The sequence below is a fragment of the Chinchilla lanigera genome, unplaced genomic scaffold (genome assembly GCF_000276665.1).
Source record: "Chinchilla lanigera isolate Chin_1 unplaced genomic scaffold, ChiLan1.0 scaffold00009, whole genome shotgun sequence".
In the NCBI taxonomy this organism is placed as follows: domain Eukaryota; kingdom Metazoa; phylum Chordata; class Mammalia; order Rodentia; family Chinchillidae; genus Chinchilla; species Chinchilla lanigera.
The window spans coordinates 36,879,036-36,899,016 of NW_004955410.1; the positions used below are offsets into that span (position 1 = coordinate 36,879,036).

At 38.8% G+C, this 19,981-nt stretch overlaps 1 protein-coding gene across 1 annotated transcript in view; it reads left to right on the plus strand.

Annotated features, from left to right (window-relative positions):
* The first annotated feature begins 12,177 nt into the window (after nt 1–12,177).
* The window catches only part of Klf14 (Kruppel-like factor 14), a 40,924-nt gene continuing 33,120 nt past the window's right edge, over nt 12,178–19,981 (plus strand). Inside the window, exons 1-2 of the mRNA XM_013510501.1 lie at nt 12,178–12,237; nt 12,536–12,686. Coding sequence (XP_013365955.1) covers nt 12,178–12,237; nt 12,536–12,686 — 211 coding nt within the window. The remainder of the gene's footprint in view (nt 12,238–12,535; nt 12,687–19,981) is intronic.

The following is a 19,981-nucleotide window of genomic DNA, read 5'->3' on the forward strand; positions in this document are numbered from 1 at the left end:
CTTACCAGGACTCCTAATGAATTGACCTATTTGGAGCAAAATGATGGAACTATTTTCCAGAAAGCTAATGAGTTCCATGTGCTTTTCAAGAACTACCAGAAAAATGAGAAGCTACAGGGGTGAGGTCACAGGGTCTGGGTAGATGCTGCTACAGTCCCTCCACTGGATGGGGCCAAAGAGAGCCTCCGCATCCTAAGCAGCTGTGTAGTACACAGACCACACTTGGACATGCAGTTGTATCATCTAGGGCTATTTACCTGAGCTGAAGAAGCTCTCCTTTGGTGAGAGGCTACCAAAGCATTTAAATACATCGTTATCAGTAATAAAGAACAGTGTACTTTAAGGAGAAAGAATTGATACAGCTACAGTTTCAGGCTATCAATGAAGATGTTAAAAACTCTTGTAATCAGGTAGAAACCACTGGCATGAAATTTTTCAGGACAAAACGGAAAACAAGGCAAGATCACCAGCTCTGAGGAAAACATACAACATGAAAGAGAAAGTCTAGAATTAAGAGGAAAAAATGTCCCCGGAGAAGACAAATAATAAAGAACACAAACTAGAACTGGAAAACAACTTCTAGCATCTTCAGAGAAATTGACAGAATATTTGATTCTCAAAATGAAAATAGAATCCCAAAAAAATGAACAGCAGAGAACAAAGAGTGTTGGGCAAATAAAAATAGGTCTGTTAAAATGGAAAATAAAAGTGTAAGACCTGAAAAACGCAGTCAAGAAACTTTACACAAAAGTAAAACAAAACGTCAAAGATTTGGAAGATGTGAAAGGAAAATACATGAGTTACAAAGGCCCAGCCTGACAAGCAGTTCTTGAAAAAGAGAAAACAAAAGGAAGGAAATCATTTTAAAAGCACCAAAGAAATACAACAGGAAAAAATTCCCAGGACAGATGGATATCTGGCTTTATGTTAAAATGGTTCTATCAGAAGGGTTCAAGTGTCTCCTTGCTTAAATAAGGACCCCGGCTTAGACTGGCTCCTGCAGAGTCCCAGCTAGTGTCGGCCATGATCAAAACTGGCATCCTCCACTTTGTCCTCCCTCTCTAACTCCAAGGCCTCTCTGGGTTTTATAAAACAGGGACTCTAACAATAGGAAAGTATTTTAAAGTTACCCTGAAACTCTAGTGCTGCCCAATCAAGATGCCCTCGAGACACTGACAGACTATTTTGAGAAATTAGCTTTTCTCCAGGAAAACAACACTTTAAGTGAATGCATGCTGAAAATAAACATATATACACCCCATACACATATATACTTACTTAGTTACTTATACCATTTTAAAGTGCCTTGGAAAGGCATATGTATGTGCAGTAGACAATGGGAAGGGGACCAAGGACATGTGTGGCTAAAATTCAGACACATTTCCTGAATTGGTCATGAAATGGAAAGTACCATGGAAACATAATCACTTACCAACATACCAGCCCTTGTTACAAAGGCTTGAGAACTAGAAATTTACGAAATAAAGCCCATGGCTACTTTTTAACTTTTTACCAGAAAGTATACTCTTTATACCAGAAAGTTCAAGATGTACTCAGAACAAGTTTTGACTGAAACTCATCACTTTCTTTTAAGAACACAGAGTAGTTATTACTTTCTGACGTTTTGTTGCTTGTTGCTTGTTTCTTTGTGTGATGTAGGTTCCATAAAAACTAGGACCTTGTGTGTGCTTGGCGCATTGTCCTGAGCTGATAATGTTTACTGAGTGGGTGAAGAAAACCTCCTGCAATCCAGTTTCCTTATAGACCATCTTTGTAACTCAAGAGACTCTTCAGTCCGTCCTGTTGTGTTGGTGTTGATTAGGTTGTCCATAAGTGCTGACCCCAAGCCCAGATTCAGAGACTTCTCTGAAGAAGGCTTCTTTGAATGATGACATTCCTATTGTCGACTCTGTTATTCCAGATATAAAAGAATAAACTTTGGACAAAGACAGTATTTGTTATAACAAGACACAAATGTCTACCGGTGGGGAAATGGAAATGTTGGGATTTGAAGGGCCCAAAAACATAGTGTTGTTTCTCTCTTGAGAGGGGAGGTTGTTTTAGAAGTTGTAAACTTAAAATGATGAAATTCAAAGTCCACATTAAACTTCACAGGTGAATGTAACAGAAATGTGAAGCCAGCTGGGCTGTATACTTCTCTTCACTTCCAAGATGGGCCACCCGTGCCTCAGCTTTCTGCCTGCAGAAGTGGAAGAGCCCTGGTGGGCAGACTGCTAGAGGTCAGCAGAATGAGCACACCACAAAGCAAACCACTGGGACCAAAAGCTTAGCGAGGGCAAGGCCACTTGTATCCAGTGTATTCTCCTAGTTTAATCATTCAGATAATTCACTCTATCTGGGAGGTAGAACTAAGTCTAGGATCACTAATACTGTTATACCCTGAGAGTGGAAATTTCCTCATGAAACATGAGAGAGAGGAGTAAGACTTTTCACCAAGTACTTTGTGGTGTGTCATTTATAAGAAAGGAGTCCGACCTACATATAACAACACAAGCCATGGTCCAGAGGATATTAAACATGGAGGAAAATTGCAATACTATGTGTATTAGTAAGCTTTCTCATCACTGAAACATGATGTCTGACACCCACAACTTAGGACAATTTTTATTTGGCTCTGTTTGGGGGATTCAGTCCATGGTAATCTGGCTCCAGTGCAGGAACATCATGGCAGAAGGGCCTGGCAGAGCAAAGCAGCTTAGTTCATAGTGGCTGGGAAACAGGGGAACAGCAGCAGTGGTGCCCAAATCTATGGCCCTGTGCCTCAACATGCTGTTCACGATCACTGAAAGCTCTAAAAGCTTCACCATCACTGCCGTAAAGAAGGGCAAGGGACCAGACATAGACCCCAAGAGCACTCCTCTGTGACCCACCCAAACACATGCAGAAGTGGCCTCTACCAATCCTTTGGGTGGATCCAATCAAGTTGACACTCCACTGTAACCACTACAATATGTATGATCCTTGTTAAAAATAAAGGAACAATTCTAATATATGTTAGCACATAAATAAATAGGAAAAGTGGACGTCTACAGTTTGGCTCTTGAATGTCCCCCAAAGGCCCATGTGTCAAATGCTTACTTCCCAGTGTAGTATTATTGGGGCTACTGGGAGGTGGTGGAGGTTTCAACAAGTGGGGGCTAATGGGCAGTGTTTAGGTCTTTGAAGACAAGCCCCTATAGCAGGTTGTGGGAACCCAGCCTCTTCCTCTCATCCTTCTTCCTGCCTTGCCACAGGCCCAAGGCAGTGTAGCCAAATTATCATGGATAGAACATCCAAAACAAATAAACCTTTCTCTTTACTCATTGTTTATCTGGGGTATTTCATCATGGTGATGGAAATCTGACCAATATAAAATCTATACATCAAAGGTAATGACGATGTCTCTGGAAAGTATGATCATAAGAGATGTTTGTTATAGTATAGAGCATTTTTGTGGAATGGGGGATCAAACCCATGGGGGCACTGTGTAACTGGGCTAGGTTCCCAGCCACTTTTATTTTTACTTTGAGACAAGGTCTCACTAAATTGCCCAGGTGGGACTTGAACTTGTGATTCTCTTATCTCCAGCTGCTCTACCTGAGACAGAAATCATGAATCCTTAAGAATACGCCATTTGGAAGAGCCCTGATTACAGTTTACACTCCAGCACTGCAGTGTAAGAGAGCACTGTGTAGGGACTGACCCACGTCCAGCTGTGTGCACAGGGAGCCCCACCAGCCCTTCTCAGGATCGACTGGTCCAGACTGACCTGGGGAAGGTTGCTTTTATACAGTGATCAAGGGCAGGGGAAGGCTCCTTGTGCAGCTGCCTGAAGAAGAATAAGGCATGGAGGCAGCTGTGGTAGGTTTGCAGTGGGCTGAAGCTGGCCGCAGAAGAAAAGTACCTTTGGGGATGCGTTGGGCTGCCCTCCCCTGTCTCAATTATCCTCGAGGAACTAAAATAGAAAGAACAACTGACGCTCAAAGTTAGTGGAAGGAAGAAAGTCATAAGTATCAGGTCAGAAGTAAATGAAATAGGAGTTTAGAAAAACAATTTTTAAAAGAACAATGAAATGTTTTGGAAAAAAGTGAGAAAACTTTTGCTATACTAAGAAAAACCTCTATTCTCCAAAAGATGCAAGTCCCAAAGTAGGAGAAAATATTCATCATAAATTTATTTGGAAAAAATCTTCTTCCTAAAATATATAAAGAACTACAAATAGTGAAAAGCTGGAAACAATTTAAAAGCCCATCAGCAGGGATATGGCCAGATATACTGAGGAGCACTTATACTATGAAGTTCTAGCTTTTAAACAGAATAGGTATCTGTACTAACATAGATAAATCTCCAAGAGATACAGTTAAGTAGAAGAAATTACATTTTTTTATCATAAAAAAGAATGGATGTGACTATCAGTGCCAGGCACCTTTGTGGTGACAGAAGTTTTCTCTGTTGATTGTGATGCCGATTATAAAAATCTGTGTATATGAGACAATCACAGGGAACTGTACACACACAATGAGTACGTGTAACCTGGTGATGTCTGAGTAAATTCTGTGAATTGTACCAATATCAAACTTGTGGTTTTGACAGTGGACTGCAGTTATATGAAATGTTACCAGCAGGGAAGTTTTGGTGAAAGGTATATAGGGTCAATTGTTCCATTTCTGTAACTTCCTGTGAGAAAATAAGCATTTAAAAAATTTTAAAGTTAAAGAGGAAAAAATTTCAAAAGATGGCATATTAGAAGAGGGCAGAATTTTTGTTGCATGTGCATAAAAATGCAGAGCAATGCTGAATTTAAGGATCTTGTTTATTGAGCATAACCAGGTGAACAAGCACCCAAGGTGCCCACTGTACTTACAGAGCTCACGGTGGGATGAACCACAGAACTCCTCCGCCACACTGAAATCATCTTACTGAAAAAGAACAAGTTGTTCTAAACCAGAAGAAGAGGCTGCAAAGAAGAAACTGAAGAACTAAAAACTTATGGCACAAGAAGGAATTCAACATAAAATAAATGCAAATAAAAGTGAAATAAAAAATACTTAAAGATAGCATCATACTCAGTAGTGAAAGACTGAATATTCCCTCCTTAATTTGAAGAACAAGGCAGGGATACCCATTTCACCATTATTATTCAGCATAGTACTAGAAATCCAACTTAGTACAATAAAGTCAGAAAAAAAAAGGAAATAATAGGTTGAAAAGGAAGAAATAAAGCAATTCCAAATTGCAGATGACATAGTGGTGTACACAGAAAATTGCACGTAATCTGCAAAAAAAAAAAAAAAACTTGCTAAAACTAATAAGGGAATGACGTTACATTATACAAGATCAAGGTACATAAAAAATAAATTATATATCTGCACACTAGCATGTACCCCAAGGAAACAAGACTTTTAAAATACAATGCCATTTATAATCCTTCAAAAAGTAAAACTACATATAAATCTAAAAACATGTAGATTTTTATGTAGCACATGAACTTACATCCTGAAAACTACAAACCACTAATGAATGAAATCAAAGTAGATTTAAATACAGGAGAAGCATAATATTTCACAGAGTGAAAGATTCAACAGAGTAAAGATGTCAGTTCTTTCTCCTCAAATTGATAATAGAGGTTTAATACAGTTTCTATCAAAATCCCAGAAACATACTTTGGAACACAGACAAAATTATTCCAAAATTTATATGGAAATGAAAAAAGTCCCAGATGGGCAGGAAATCTTTGCAAAACATGTACTTGACAAAAAACTTACAACTAAAATATACAAGAAGACTTAAAATTCAATAATAAGAAAACAAGAAATTTAATTTACAAATAGGCAAAAGATCAGAACAAATACTTCACCAAAGAATACAGAAAATAAACATGAGAAAATATATTCTGTCATTAGATCTTAAAAAATGAAAAGAATGAGATTCTATTACACTATTACAATGCCTAAAATGCAAAAAAAATGTACAATATCAAGTGCTGACAAGGAGATGAAAAATGGAAACTTTCATATATTGCTGCTGGACATGCAAAATGACATAACCACTTTGCATGGATAGTTTGAGAGTTTCTTACAAAAACATAGTCTTATATAACAACCCAGCAAATTGCACTCCTAGGTATTTACCCAAGTGAGCTGAAAATTTAGGTCCACACAAAAACCAGTACATGAATGTTTATAATGTTATTCATAATTTTCAGGAATTGGATATAACCAAAATGTCCTTCAATAAGTAAATGAATAAACAAAACTGTGCCATATTCATGCAATGAAATACCCAGTGAAAAAAGGAAATGAGCCATCAAGCCCCCCACACAGATGAAAGACACTATTTCATATCCAGTAAAATGAATACAATATATAAGGCAGACAGTAGCAAATATTAGTGAAGATGTGCAGAATCATACATTGCTGGTGAGAATGTAAAATGGGGCAGCCCCTTTGGAATATAGGATGATAGTTTCTTAAAAAGTGGATCACAAATAAAATTAACATACAATCCAGCAATTCCATGCTGAGTCTGTGCCAAAGAGAAATAAAAATAAGTGTCCACACAAATACTTGCAGACAAATTCCATAGCAGCATTAGACAAAATGTACAAAAATTAAGGTAACAACCTAAATGTCCACCCCCTGGTGAATGGACAAACAATGGAATATTAGGGATTAAAGGAGAAAACTCTTGTCATATGCCTGTCATGAATGAGTCTTAAAATCATTATGTAAAGTGAAAGAATACAGATGCAACAAACCACATGTTGTATAATTCAATTTAGTTGAAATTCCCAAAAAAATTGATAGAAACAGCAAATAGATTATTGGTTTCTTAGGGCTGAGAGTGGATTAACTGTTAAAGGTGGGGCTGGGGATTTAGCTCAGCGGCAAAAAGCGCCTGCCTGGCAAGCGCAAGGTCGTGAGTTCGGTTCCCGGTACCGGAGAAAAACCAAAAAAAAAAAAAAAAAAATGTTAAAGGTGATCTTTCTAGGGGCATGAAAACATTGTAAAATTGATTTACACTGAAGGCTGCACTCCTTGGTGGAATCACTAAAAATCATTGTATCATGTACAGTTGTCATAGGTAAATGTTATGATATGTAAACTATACCTCCGTAGCACTATTTTAGAAGTTACTCAATTTAAAAAAAAATCAAGTGAGAAAAATTTATCATAAATCAAATTGAAAAAAATATAAAACAACAAAGAAACAATTACTGATGAGAAAGGATACATCATCAGAGCTATTGAATAGATTTTTAAATATTATAGAAGGGATTTTATTATACAACTCTTACTAAACTTCTGAAAATATAAACAAGATACATATTTCCTTTCTTCAGGAAGGAAGTAGAAAGAAACCAAAGCAGCTGAAAAGTAGATACAGAAAAACCAATAATGATGCCAGAAGGGAGATGTTTAACCAGATGTGAAGGTTAGTGGACCTAGATGGTTCACATAACCAGATGTGAAGGTTAGTGGACCTAGATGGTTCACATTTCCCATGCTACTTAACAACTTCCAGGAGATATGCTGTTGTAGTCAGGGTTTGCAAGGGGAACAATATAATACAGGACATATGATTTACAGGATTATTTTACAATAGTCACCCAAAGAGTCACACACAAAGAGAGTGTGGCAATCTGTCTGTACACTAAAGACCAAAGAATCCAGCTGAGGGTAATGGCAATGTCAGTGTCCTTCAAGAGTCCATCCAGAGACTTAGAGCCCACCACAATGCCCCTTACAAGCCCAACTGGAGGGCAATGTACCATGCAAACCCACTTCACAGATCTGCACTGGCAAGGTCCCAATGTCAGTGGTGGAAGCTAGGAAGTCTGTGCCAGCGGGATGAAGGATCTGTGCCAGCAGGCTGAGGGATCTGCACTGGGGCCGGGAAGCAATGCTCAAAGAACCAGAAAAGTACCACAGCCATCCTCAGCGATGAGGTCCCAAGCTCCTCTGATGCTAAGAACAACCAAGTTCATATCAGGAAAGGCAGCAAGACAAGCTTCCCCAGGACAGTGAACAGTGCACCATACCCCCCTCCAGAGCCAGGAAGCGACGTTCAAAGTAAGGACCAGAGCTCCTCCAAAGTGAACTGGAGCCATTCTCAGCAATAAGGTTGCTGAGCTCCTTAAACAATGAGAACAGCCAAGTTCGTATCAGGGAAGTCAGCATGACAAGCTCCCCCAGGAAAACCAACAGCACCCAGAAGAACCAACAGCTCCCTAACAGCTTCCCCTCATCTCCAACTCTGCCTTGTATGCTGCCGGCAACAGTCCTCAGGTGGGGCTCCCACACCCAGCACCAATGCTGGTTCAGTTCAGATGGGCTTTACAAGTTGACCGCCAGTTGTTAATCCACCACATATGCAATTCCTTTTATTTCTCTAGCTTAATTCTGTTCCCCAAACCAAACGAAGTAATGAAAAACAAAAGCTCAAACTCACTTTTAAATATACGCAAAAAATCTGAATAAAATATTAACACGCAAACTCTAACATTAAAAGAATAACATGGTATGACTAAGTTCAATTTGCTACAAGGATGGAGTAGTTCAATGGGAGAAATTTTTTAATTTAATGCATCATATTTAGTTTCTTTCTTTAAAAATACATCTTAAGCTTTTGATATGTCAGTTGATGCACTGATGTTTGGGGACAATTAGAATGTTAGATATACACAGCTCCTCTCTTTGTGGAAGTTATAGTGTCACCAAGAAGACCAATAATTACATAGGAATGTGATGTCATATAGTGCTAATGTTCAGGAGCTATGGAAAAGTACACAGATACACACAAGGAGCATTTAACTGGGTCTTCTGCACCAGGGATAGGTTTGCAGAGTGAAAAATGAGATCAGAAAGAGTAGAACTGGGGAAAGAGATTTTTCCTAGGAAAGAGAGAAAAGAGGGGAGGTAGTTGTAGAGGAGAGACCCATGTATTGAAGAAATTAAAAGATACTTTTTAAAATATATGCTGTAGGTCCATCCACTGAAGAATGGATTAAAAAAATTGTGGTACTTTTATATAATGGAATATTACTCAGCTGTAAAGAAAGATAAACTCAAGGCTTTTACAGGTAAATGGTCACAACTAGAGACCATACTCATAAGTGAAACAAACCAGACCTCCACGTGTAAGCAACATATTATTTTATGTGTAAGAACCTGAAAGAGTGAATAAAAGCTAGCACGTATGATAGACATTGTGAAATGAAAGGAAAATGCTCAGCAAAGAGCAACTGGGGTGAGGGAAAAGAGAAAAGAAAGAAGGGGAAATTATGTATGCATGTATGTATATACAGGACAGCTAACATAGCTGTACTACTGACTTCTGTCGCTTTACTGAAAGGAACAGTTAATGATTACTTATTTGATCAGTCTTGCATGTCTCTATTTGTTTTCCTGAGAAACCACTTTGAAGATATCAATATGTAATACAACAACCATTGTTAATTTCTGACCACTTTGTCTGTAACTCTGTATTGTTCGTATTGTTCTTATGCTATTTTGTAAATGGATGTCTGTTTGTTAATGTTTTCCTTCTTTTATTTTTAAAATAAATTTAAAAAACATAAATATATGCTGTAGTGGGTTGAGTGGTTGTCCCTAGGAAAAACACTCACCAGGAACCTGTGGATGCTACCTTATTTAGAAAAATGGTTTTTTGCCAGACATGGTGGTCCATCCCTATAATTCCAGGACTTGGGAGGCTGAAGCAGGATTGCTGCAAATTTAAGGCCAACCTGGGATATATAGAGAGTTCAAGACCAGTCTGAACTACACAGCAAGACCCTATCAGAGAGAGAGAGAGAGACAGAGAGAGAAAGAGAGAGAGAGAGAGAGAGGAACCACTTCAGAAGATGAGACCACCTCAGACTGTCCACATGGGCTCTAAATCCAATAAATGTCATTTAAAAAAAAAAAAAAGAAGAAGGGAGAGGAAAAAGTGATGCAAAAACAGGCAGAGAGACATGGGAGTGGTGCAGCTACAAGCCAAGGAATACAGGATTGACAGACTACCCCAAAAGCTAGGAGAGGGGTTTGGGGTAGATTCTCCCCAGAAACTTCCAGAAGAAACCAGCATTACTGTTCCCTTCATTTTGGATTTCTGGTTTTCAGAAATATACAATAAATTCTGCTGTTTTAAGCCACCCCATATGTGCTAAGTTTTTATGTGGGCTTAGGAAACTATATACAGATGGAAAAAAGGCATTTGATAAACTGAGTACCCATTGCAAATTTAAAAAGAAAACAACTTAGTAAATTAGGGATAATGTAAAAATACCTATCAAAAAAACCCCACAATGCTACATTTAAAAAGAAAACAGAAATAAGGCAAAGAAAACCAAAACAAGTGTCCCTACATTATTTAATGTAAGTATGGATTTTCCTGTCAATGCCCTAAGAAAATAAAAGAGGACTAGTTTGGGGGAGAGTGATATAAAATGGTCATTTCATATGTTGTGACTGAAATGGAGAACAAAAAGAGTTAACTTTAAAAAATGGTAATTCATACCTCAGTAAGGCAAATTATTTAAAAATCAGTTATATTTCATGCCTATCCCATAATAATTAGTTAGAAAAATAATGAATTGAGAAAGATCCAATAGCTAATTCATTGAAAAAAATATTTGAATTTAGAAATAAACCTTTAAATTAAAGTGCTAACCCTAATGATGAAAATCCTATCAATATAGTCACATCTTCCTTTGCAGATTTTGTAGATAATTCTTCAGTCTTCTTATCCTGGTGTGTTCTTCATAAAGAGTTGCGCATTTTATCTCTGTATCCATAATACAAAGCCTAATATATAGCACGCGCTCAAAGATTTGCTGACCAAACAAATACATTAGAAAAATAGAAGTATACAAAGCAGTAAATTTGCATTTTCTGATAACACCACTGGAGGGAACCAAATCCCCACCAAAGTAGCTCTAGGTTTTTTTTTTTTTTTTTATGACAGGGCTGTTGGCAATCTGAGAAGCCTTCCAGGAAGCATTATCAAGCTCACTTCAGAGGGACTGAATTTAAACCACTGCAAACATGTTTATTTAGGTTTGCTCGATCCCTCCATGTCCCACCTCAATGTACGCTGTATCTGCTCTATCCATTTTGGCACTTCGCAGAAGCAGTTTTACCCGTTTCGTTATCAAATTACATCCCACGTCTACATCTTGCCTGCAGGACAAGATAATATGTTTATGCATACGCTCATTTCTCTCTCACTTGCCAGATCAGCTCCAATCTTTAAATTGTGCGAAGATACTTATTTAGGTGAGGGCTGGAGGGGTAGCTAGCTCAGCGGTACAGTGAGGCCCTGGTTTCCATGGAAGTGGGGAGTAATTGAATTGAATTAAAAGACTAACATTCTCCCTTGAATCCTGCGCCACTACAGGAGAATCTTTAGGCAAAGTTCCAGTCTTACGAAAAAAGAATTACGTGATGATTAGAAGAGCACTGTCAGATTATTGAGGGTATCAACACCGCCACAGTAAGAAGTCTGGCCTGAGACACTAGAATCATGATCTAGAATTAAAGCAGCAGCTGCTTTTAAAGGGAGGGCATGATTTAAGGAGCGAGGGACTGTTGCTGATAACAGTGGAGGATGAGGCAAGTGGGTTCCCAGGGTGGGGATGCTTCCAGAGGAACATGTGACTACACTGTCTGCTGCAGTGATCGACTTCACTGCAGAGCTGCTGCGCTCTGAGTGCTGCTGTGGTCCACAGAGACCAAGCAGAAAGGCACGGCGGGCAGTAGCTCTTCCCCAGGTCTCCAGCACTGCCCCAGGGACATGTAGGGGCTGCCAGGGCTCAAATCCCAGTGCATCCATTTACTAATTTGTGTGACCTTGAGTGAGTTACTTGACTTCCCAATGCCTCTGATGCCTTGTGTGAAATAAGGGGATGAAAATCAGAACCTACTTCATAGGATTCCCATGAGAATTAAATGAGACACCTTTAAAAAGTGCTCAGAATAATACCCTAATAGTACATAATAAATGCTCAAAATACTACAGAGTAAATGCTTGTGTTACTCATAAATTCACTCAGCAAATTATGTAGAAAATTTCAACAGCCTCCACTGGTACAGAATGAGACCTGGGTAGGAGTGGGCTGTTGTTATTTTATGAGAGAAGGACCCTGCAGTTATAAGTTTTTGTAACCCCGGAATGATGTATTTCTATCCCAAAGCCAAGATACTTTCCAGTTCCTGTGCTGTGATTCTGCATTCAGTAAGTAAGCTTCTGTTAGTAACAGCATTTGTGTAAACATTCTGTGCAGGAGAAAACTGGCCAGCGGGTTTTGATACAGCCGACAGGCTACACTTTACTAACTTAGGACACAACATAAGGTCATATTTTGCTGAAGTTCAATTTGGAGAGATTTTAAGCCCCTTCCTGACCAAATTGAATCCCTTCTCGACCAGGTATTAGGACTTCCCAGGGGTTCTTTCCCCATGAATATTGTGGCGGAGACAGGGTTTGCTGGAGTCAATGAACAGGAATTTATGAAGCACTTGTTGTGTATCAGGCACAGCTAAGGCACTACGGGCAAGCAGCGAATAAACCCTATCCCGCAGTAACAAGGCAGCGAGCTCAAGAATTCCCGAGATGGACGCTGATAAGCACTAAGAAGTACTTGGAAGAAAACAGAGCAACAAGGGAGAGGAACCTGTGGGCAGGTGGGGAAAGGTGAATGCACTTTTAGGCAGAGAAGCCAGGAATAGCAGAAGCAGGACACGAGGCTGGAGCCCCACTTCTAGGTCTTTTCCTTCCCATTCTCTTTGCCCTCCCCCTTTGAATTGGGCTCAGCGGTCATAGGGCCCCTCCCCAATCTTCTTTTCACCCACAGGCAGAAAGAGCTTCCTGACCCCAGTAGGCCACCTGCAAATCAAGCTGCCCAATATGGCTCTATTTCCCAGGGCCTGGGGTCTTCAAGAAGATTCTGATCCAGAGGCCAACAAACTTTCTCTGCAAAGGCCCAGATAAAAAGTATTTTAGGTTTGCGAACCACGTAAGTCCCTGCCACATGTGTTTTGTTTTTGTTTTACAGTACATTAAAAATGTTTTTAATGTTTTAACCAGGCCTCAGGTCGTAGTTTGACAATCCCTTTCCCAATGCATTTATAGGTTTCTTAGATTAAAAACAATAAATTGTTCTCATTAGTATTTCATCACTTTAATTCATTCGTATTTCATTAGTTTATTCTTGGCAGTTAATTTATCATCCACAGGATGCAACCATCTGTGGCAATTTGTAAGAGCCAGCACATAGTAAGCACTCAATTTGTTGCAGGGTAGGAAAGCTCTATTTTTTGAACAGCAGGCTGTCTTTCCACAGTTCCTCCTCTTCAGGTGGGAATTATCTTCCAGGAAAGGAAAGCCACGGCAGAACCTTGGCTGTGGAGGGTGATGGTCCACAGTGCGGCTGGGAATGAGACAGCAACGCTGCTCTGAAGGAGATGCTGATGAGCAAGGAAAGAGGAGGAAGCAGTAGGTGGGAGGAGGAACAGGGGAAACGGTGGGCGGCATGTAAGGTTACCGATGCCCATAGGGAAGGTAGACAGGGACACAGACCTGTGGCGGAGTGGATAAAGCCTTTTGTAAATCAACAAAATGGCTAATATTCCATTTTAAATTATTGGTATAGCTAAAATATAAGCCCTTTCCATCTCAATCTCCAGTCTGTGGCCCTTCCTTTTTCTTCACAAGTAAGAGGATGGCTAACTTCCAAGAAACAGGATTTACTGCAAGATAGGGAGCAGATCACAGAAGCAAAGAACCCTTTGAAGAGGGAGGCTCTGGAAGGCAGTGCTGGCCGCCCGGCTTATCTGCCACTCCTGAGGTCAACAGGCAGCATTCTTCCCTGGGAAGGGGTCCAGGAAGACAACTTGTGCCTGGCCTCAGTTGGGAAGACACCTTAACAGCACCCTGGCATCCATTTCTATTAGGGGAGCACAGCTCCCCAAAGCAACTGGGGTATATGACCAGGAAGAGGGTGCCCAGAGGACAGGAAAAGCAACAGACACCCACTGCATGCTGTATACCCACATCGCCTGTGAATCGTACTAGAGGAATGAGACAGGGGATGAGGAACCACATCCTGTCACATTCAGAAGGAAGAGAGCAGGCAGAGAAGGTGATTGCTCAGTGGAGAACAGACTCAGAGCTACGGGTGATGCTGAGAAATGAGTCCCTAGAAACCCCCAGAAGGAATTTCCCAACACACTGGAAGAAACTTGAACAACATTAAAATTTAGACCGCATGTCATTTCCCTACACATGTAACCCTACTAAATCTACAAGATAAAGGATCAGACCCATGGTCAGCACCTCCGACATAACCTGAGCATCCAGTCAGCCCCTCCCATAGAAGTGTAGCACTGATCCCATTGTCTAATAACCCCTAACCTAGACAGACTTTCAGTATGGGATCTGGGATTTGGAATTATGCGTCTATGACATTTTCCATGCATTCACTTTATTTACCTGCCCATCAGGCGCTAGGCTTGGTTCTTAGCTGTGTTCCCTGCACAGCAACAGTATCAGCCGGGAACTTGCTAAGAATACGAATTCTAATATCCCATCCCCAACACACCACTGCAGAAACTCAGGGTGGGGAGGGGGTGGTAGGTGGCAAGCAGTCAGGAGTTAAACAAGGCCCCCCAAGGGCTTCTCATTCAGACTCAATTTTCAGCATCCTATTCTAAGAGATGCACCTGGAGTCACAGATGGTTACTAACGTGAAGAGCAATTGGATTCCACTCCACTTCTCTGTTTGGTCTCAGGCAAATCTCTCTACTGAAATTTAGACCATTTCTTTCCTTTAGTACCAGGTAGTAACATTTCCATGAACCATGCCTCTGTGCCCCAGAGGAGTAGATTTCCACAGTCTACCCTAGAATTATGTCACGGTCGCAAAGACTGAATTTTCCTTTTTCTCTCAGTCAATCTCGGCTATCGTTTGATGCTGGTCTTCCCTCATTATTTCCTCTGAGATTGTGAGGGTTGTTGCCAATGTCCAATCTCTTCCTCCAGCACTCTTGCCAGTAACTTTAATGCCTCTATCCCTACTGCAGTAAGACACTCCTTTGTTTTTTACTGGTACTGGGGACTGAACCCAGGGCTTTCATACTGAGTTATAGTCCTAACCCTTTTTCTTATTTTTTAAATTTTGAGACAGCGTCTCGCTAAGTTGCTCAGATGGGACTCAAACTTGCGAACCTCCTGCTGCAGCCTCCCTCAGTGCTAGGATTACAGGAGTGCACCAATTAGGATACCTCTAAAATTCTAGGGCTTCTAGGTAATTCAGAGGACAGAGAGTAATCTAACTCACAAAGCCTGGGAACACTCTCTGGCCTCATGATGCTCCCCAGCATCCTGGGAGAAGCAATATGCCACCTGGAGCTTAGTTCAAAGGAGTACACGTTGACCGTGGCTTATGCGATGCCAGAGCCAATTATTCCATTGCAGTGTTTTCTCAATTTTCCCCTATTTCACCCCATTCTCAGTGCCATAACAACCCAATCCCAGGAGAAGCTAGGAAAGGGTTATTAGAAGAGACAGACAGTAAGCTTTCCAGTGGGAGGTCAAAGACTCATAGTTGTTTGTCCTCCAGAGGAAGCCATAGTTGTGTTCCTTCTCGTTGGGTCTGGTGCCTCGCGACATACAGCACTTTGCCACAGTCACCTACATGATTCCAGGCCAGTCTGTGCCTTCCTAACATCTTGAGATGTCCCACAACATCAATAACGGAACCAAGTACTGCAATCACACAAGCTGTGGTGACTAAGGATGGCAGACACGAGTCTCAGAAAAAGGGGTGATGCATTACGAATAGGCAGTCCAGTTTTGGGAATCAAGAAATATAGCCTGTTCAAAGGCTGGACAGCAAAAGAAGTGTCATCCAAAGACTGTTTAAAGGCAGGCTTTTCACGCCCAGCCTGAACACCCGGTGTTATGTCCTCCTATGTGACGTGGGTCTGTTCTGCTTCAGGACTGCTGTCTGTCCTCCATGCACAAGGGACAGCACTGACTCTGTGAGCTCTGGGCCCTTCTGCTCTTTTTTATAGTTTTAAAACAAAATTGAAATCATACAATAATTATAGTACATAGTTTATGTGTTCACTTCATAATTCATAACACTTTCAGGTCATTGTAGCTCTTTCTACATTAGCAATTTCTTGACGGTGTAGAATTTCATTATAAGTAAATCTGCATCAGAATATAACTAACCACAAAATAAACAACCTTGTGGACTGGGAAGATAGCTCAGTGGCACAGTGCCTGCCTGGGGAGTGCAAGGTCCTGAGTTCAACTTATATAAATAACCTCCAGAAATGTTTATGTTCTAGACTCTATTGCCTTCTTACTTCAGTCTACCATTTAGAAATAGTCTGTTTCTAAATATTAATAATTTCCTCTGTTCCATTTGCGATTCAGATACTGAATTCTTTTTTTTATCATTTTAATACAGTATTAGTACCTGTGGATAGATTCTTTTTCATTACATGTGTCTTTGATACTTTGGCCAAATCTTTACTTTCTAATTTTCTCTGTCAATTCCATGAACAGCTTATGGCTGAATTTCTTTTTTTTTTTTTTAATTCAACCTGGGAATCTTGTGCCTTTTAATAGATATTTTTAGGACATTCACAGATTTCATGAGAAAAGTTATATTTGATCTTTGTTCTGCCTATTTATTTTATGGTTTCTATTTTTAATACTTGCTTCTTGCTTAGTTTAATAATCAAATTTACTTTTTTCTCCATTCACGATTTGAAAATTATTTACATCTTGTTTTCTATTTGAACTTAACTTAAAAATGTATTCATATATTTGAACTATCCCTCTATTTCATTAATTTAAAAACCATACAAGTAAAACATAATATTTTACATTTTAAAAGTTCAAATGTATGTGTACTAATTCCACACAAGGAATGTAAACATTATGTACCACAAACATGTACAAGTGAAAATAGATTTTTTTAGAAGTTCAAATAAGCCAAAGAACATACAGTGAAAAAATGTAAGTTTCTTTCATAACCCCCAATCTTACCACTTGAAGCCCCAACAGAGAACTACCTCAACTTTGATGTGCACTTAGTCAAATCTTTACTGTGCGTGTGTGTGCATGTGTGCACACATACACATGCACACATGCACATACAAGTTTGCAGATATTTAAAAAACATAAATAGGATAAATATGCATGTATTTCCACTACTGTATTTGCTCATTTCACTTAATAATAGACTTCACTCTAAGTAAATGGATACAGTACTACATCAGTCCTTACATGTGTGTCCTTTGTACTTTTTGTTTAAAAAAAATAAAAGAAGGAAAACATATTAACAGACAGACATCCATTTACAAAACAGCATAAGAACAATACAAACAAAACAGAGTTACAGACAAAGTTATAGGAAATTAACCATGGCTGTTGTATTACTTATTGATATCCATGATAAGGATTTATCAGTCCATGATATGGATTTATCTAATTTATGTAAACACTTTTCTGCTGATGTTTAATTTGATATCTATTTTTCACTACAATGTTCTAATAAAAAATCTTACATACATATTTTTAAACCTGTGCAAATATTTTAATACCTAGATACGAAATTACTGAGTCAAAAGTATGCACATTTAATTTTTTGATAGCCACTACCAAATTTTCCTTCAAAAGTTATACCAGCTTATAACTAAAAATCTCCATGGGTGTACCTGTTGCATTGTACCACTACTACTGTTGGATTTTAGCAATCATTAAAAGCTTTGCCTAGATGATGGCTGAAATTATTTTCTGTAACTGCTTTAATCCATAGCTCTTTGATCGATGGTAAGGTTGTCGTTTCATATTTGTTGATGCTTTAGAATATGTGGGCTCCTTCTACTTTTTCCAGTATTTCATGTACTTCAACCCATTGTCTCATATTATTTATCTTCTTTTCAGATAAATTTGTAGCCACTGGTTGTATTATGGATGTTATTCCTTTATTTAAAATATTTACCAAAAATCCATATTCATGAATCTGAGCCTGATTGTCATTTATTTATGGTGGTTTTTCTCCTAAAAAGTTTAGTATTTTGTAGGATTCAAATCTATGAATTACTTCCTTCATAGCTTCTGGGATTCAAGTCTTGCTGCTGCACTGAACAATTACAAGGAAGGTCTAATTTTTCACAGTAATTTTTAAATTCTTAACTGCCCATGAAATACTTCAAAGAATCAACAACTGGGATCTCATCCTACTGAAAAGTTTCTGCACATCTGAAGAAATCACCAGCAGAGCAAAAAGAAAACCCACAAATTGGGAAAAATAATGTAGCTGACTGTCCCTCGGACAAAGGTCTTCTATCTAGAACATATAAAGAATTAAAAAACATCAATCCTCCCAAATTCAAAGACCCAATCCAAAAATGGGCATCTGAGATGAATACACACTTCTCAGATAAAGAAATACAAATGGCAAATACATGAGAAAATGTTCAACATCATTAGTCATTTGAGAAATGCAAATTAAAATATCATTGAGATTTCATCTCACCCCAGTAAGAATAGCTAGTATTAAGAAATCAACCAATAACAAATGCTGGCAAGACTGTGAAGAAATAGGAACTCTTCTCCACTGCTGGTGGGAATGCAGACTGGTGAAGCCACTGTGGAAATCAGTTTCCTCAGAAAGCGAGGTCTAGAGGTCCCATTCAACCCAGCTATTCTACTTCTGGGTATTCTCCCAGAAGATCTGAAAATATCGAATCACAGCGATATATGTGCACCCATGTTCATAGCAGCACAATTTGTAATTGCTAAATTGTAGAAGTAACCCAAATGTCCATCCACTGAGGATTGGATAAAAAAATTGTAGTATTTTATATAATGGCATATCAGTCAGCTATAAAGAAAGATAAATTTGAGGTTTTTATAGGTAAATGGTCACAACTAGAGACCATACTCATAAGTGACGCAAATCAGACTTGCATGTGTAAGCATCGTATTGTCCCACTAGTGTAAGACCTGAAAGAGCGAATAAAAACTATGAGGTATGATAGACATTGTGAAATGAAAGGAAAATACTCAAAAGTAAAGGGCAAGTGGGATGTGGGAAAAGAGAAGTGAAAGAAGGGGAAATTATGTAAGTATGTATATACAGGCTAGCTAACATAGCTGTACTATTGTCTTCTATTGCTCTACAGAAAGGAATAGTTAATGATTACTTGTTTGATCAATCTTGTATGTCTCCATTTGTTTTCCTGAGAAACCACTTTGAAGATATCCATAAGTAATACAACAACCATGGTTAATTTCCTACCACTTTGTCTGTAACTCTGTTTTGTTTGTATTGTTCTGATGCTATTTTGTAAATGGATGTCTCTCTGTTAATATGTTTTCCTTTTATTTTTTAAAATAAAAAAAATTTAAATTCTTTGGGGGAATACTACTCTGTGAGCTTGAACAAATTTATATAGCTGTATAACCACCAAGAAATAAACAAAGAATAGTACTAGAAAGAATAGTACTGTTAATATTTTTAAAGAATTTCTCATAAAACAGAAACATAAATATGCAGTCTTTTATTTGACTGCTTTCACTCAGCATAATGCAATGACAGCCATCTATGTTGTTGTGTATATGTCTGCCTCTTTTATTGCCTATTAGTGCGGCATTCCATTATAGGGAAGCACAATAATTTGTTGATCCATTTATCAACCGGAGGAATTTGAATTATTTCTGATTGGGGCAATTAAAAATAAAGTCTTTATGAACATTAGGTTTTTAAGTGAACATAAGTTTTTATCCCTTTTCACTAAATACCTAGGGGACTAATAGTTATTTACCTTTTTCTATTGAATTTGAAAAGTTACTTATTTTTTATACAAATCATTTATATACAGTTTGCAAATACTATTTCCAGCCTATGGGGTTTTTTTTCCCTCATTTTAAAGTGTTTCTTGCAGAGAAAATTTTA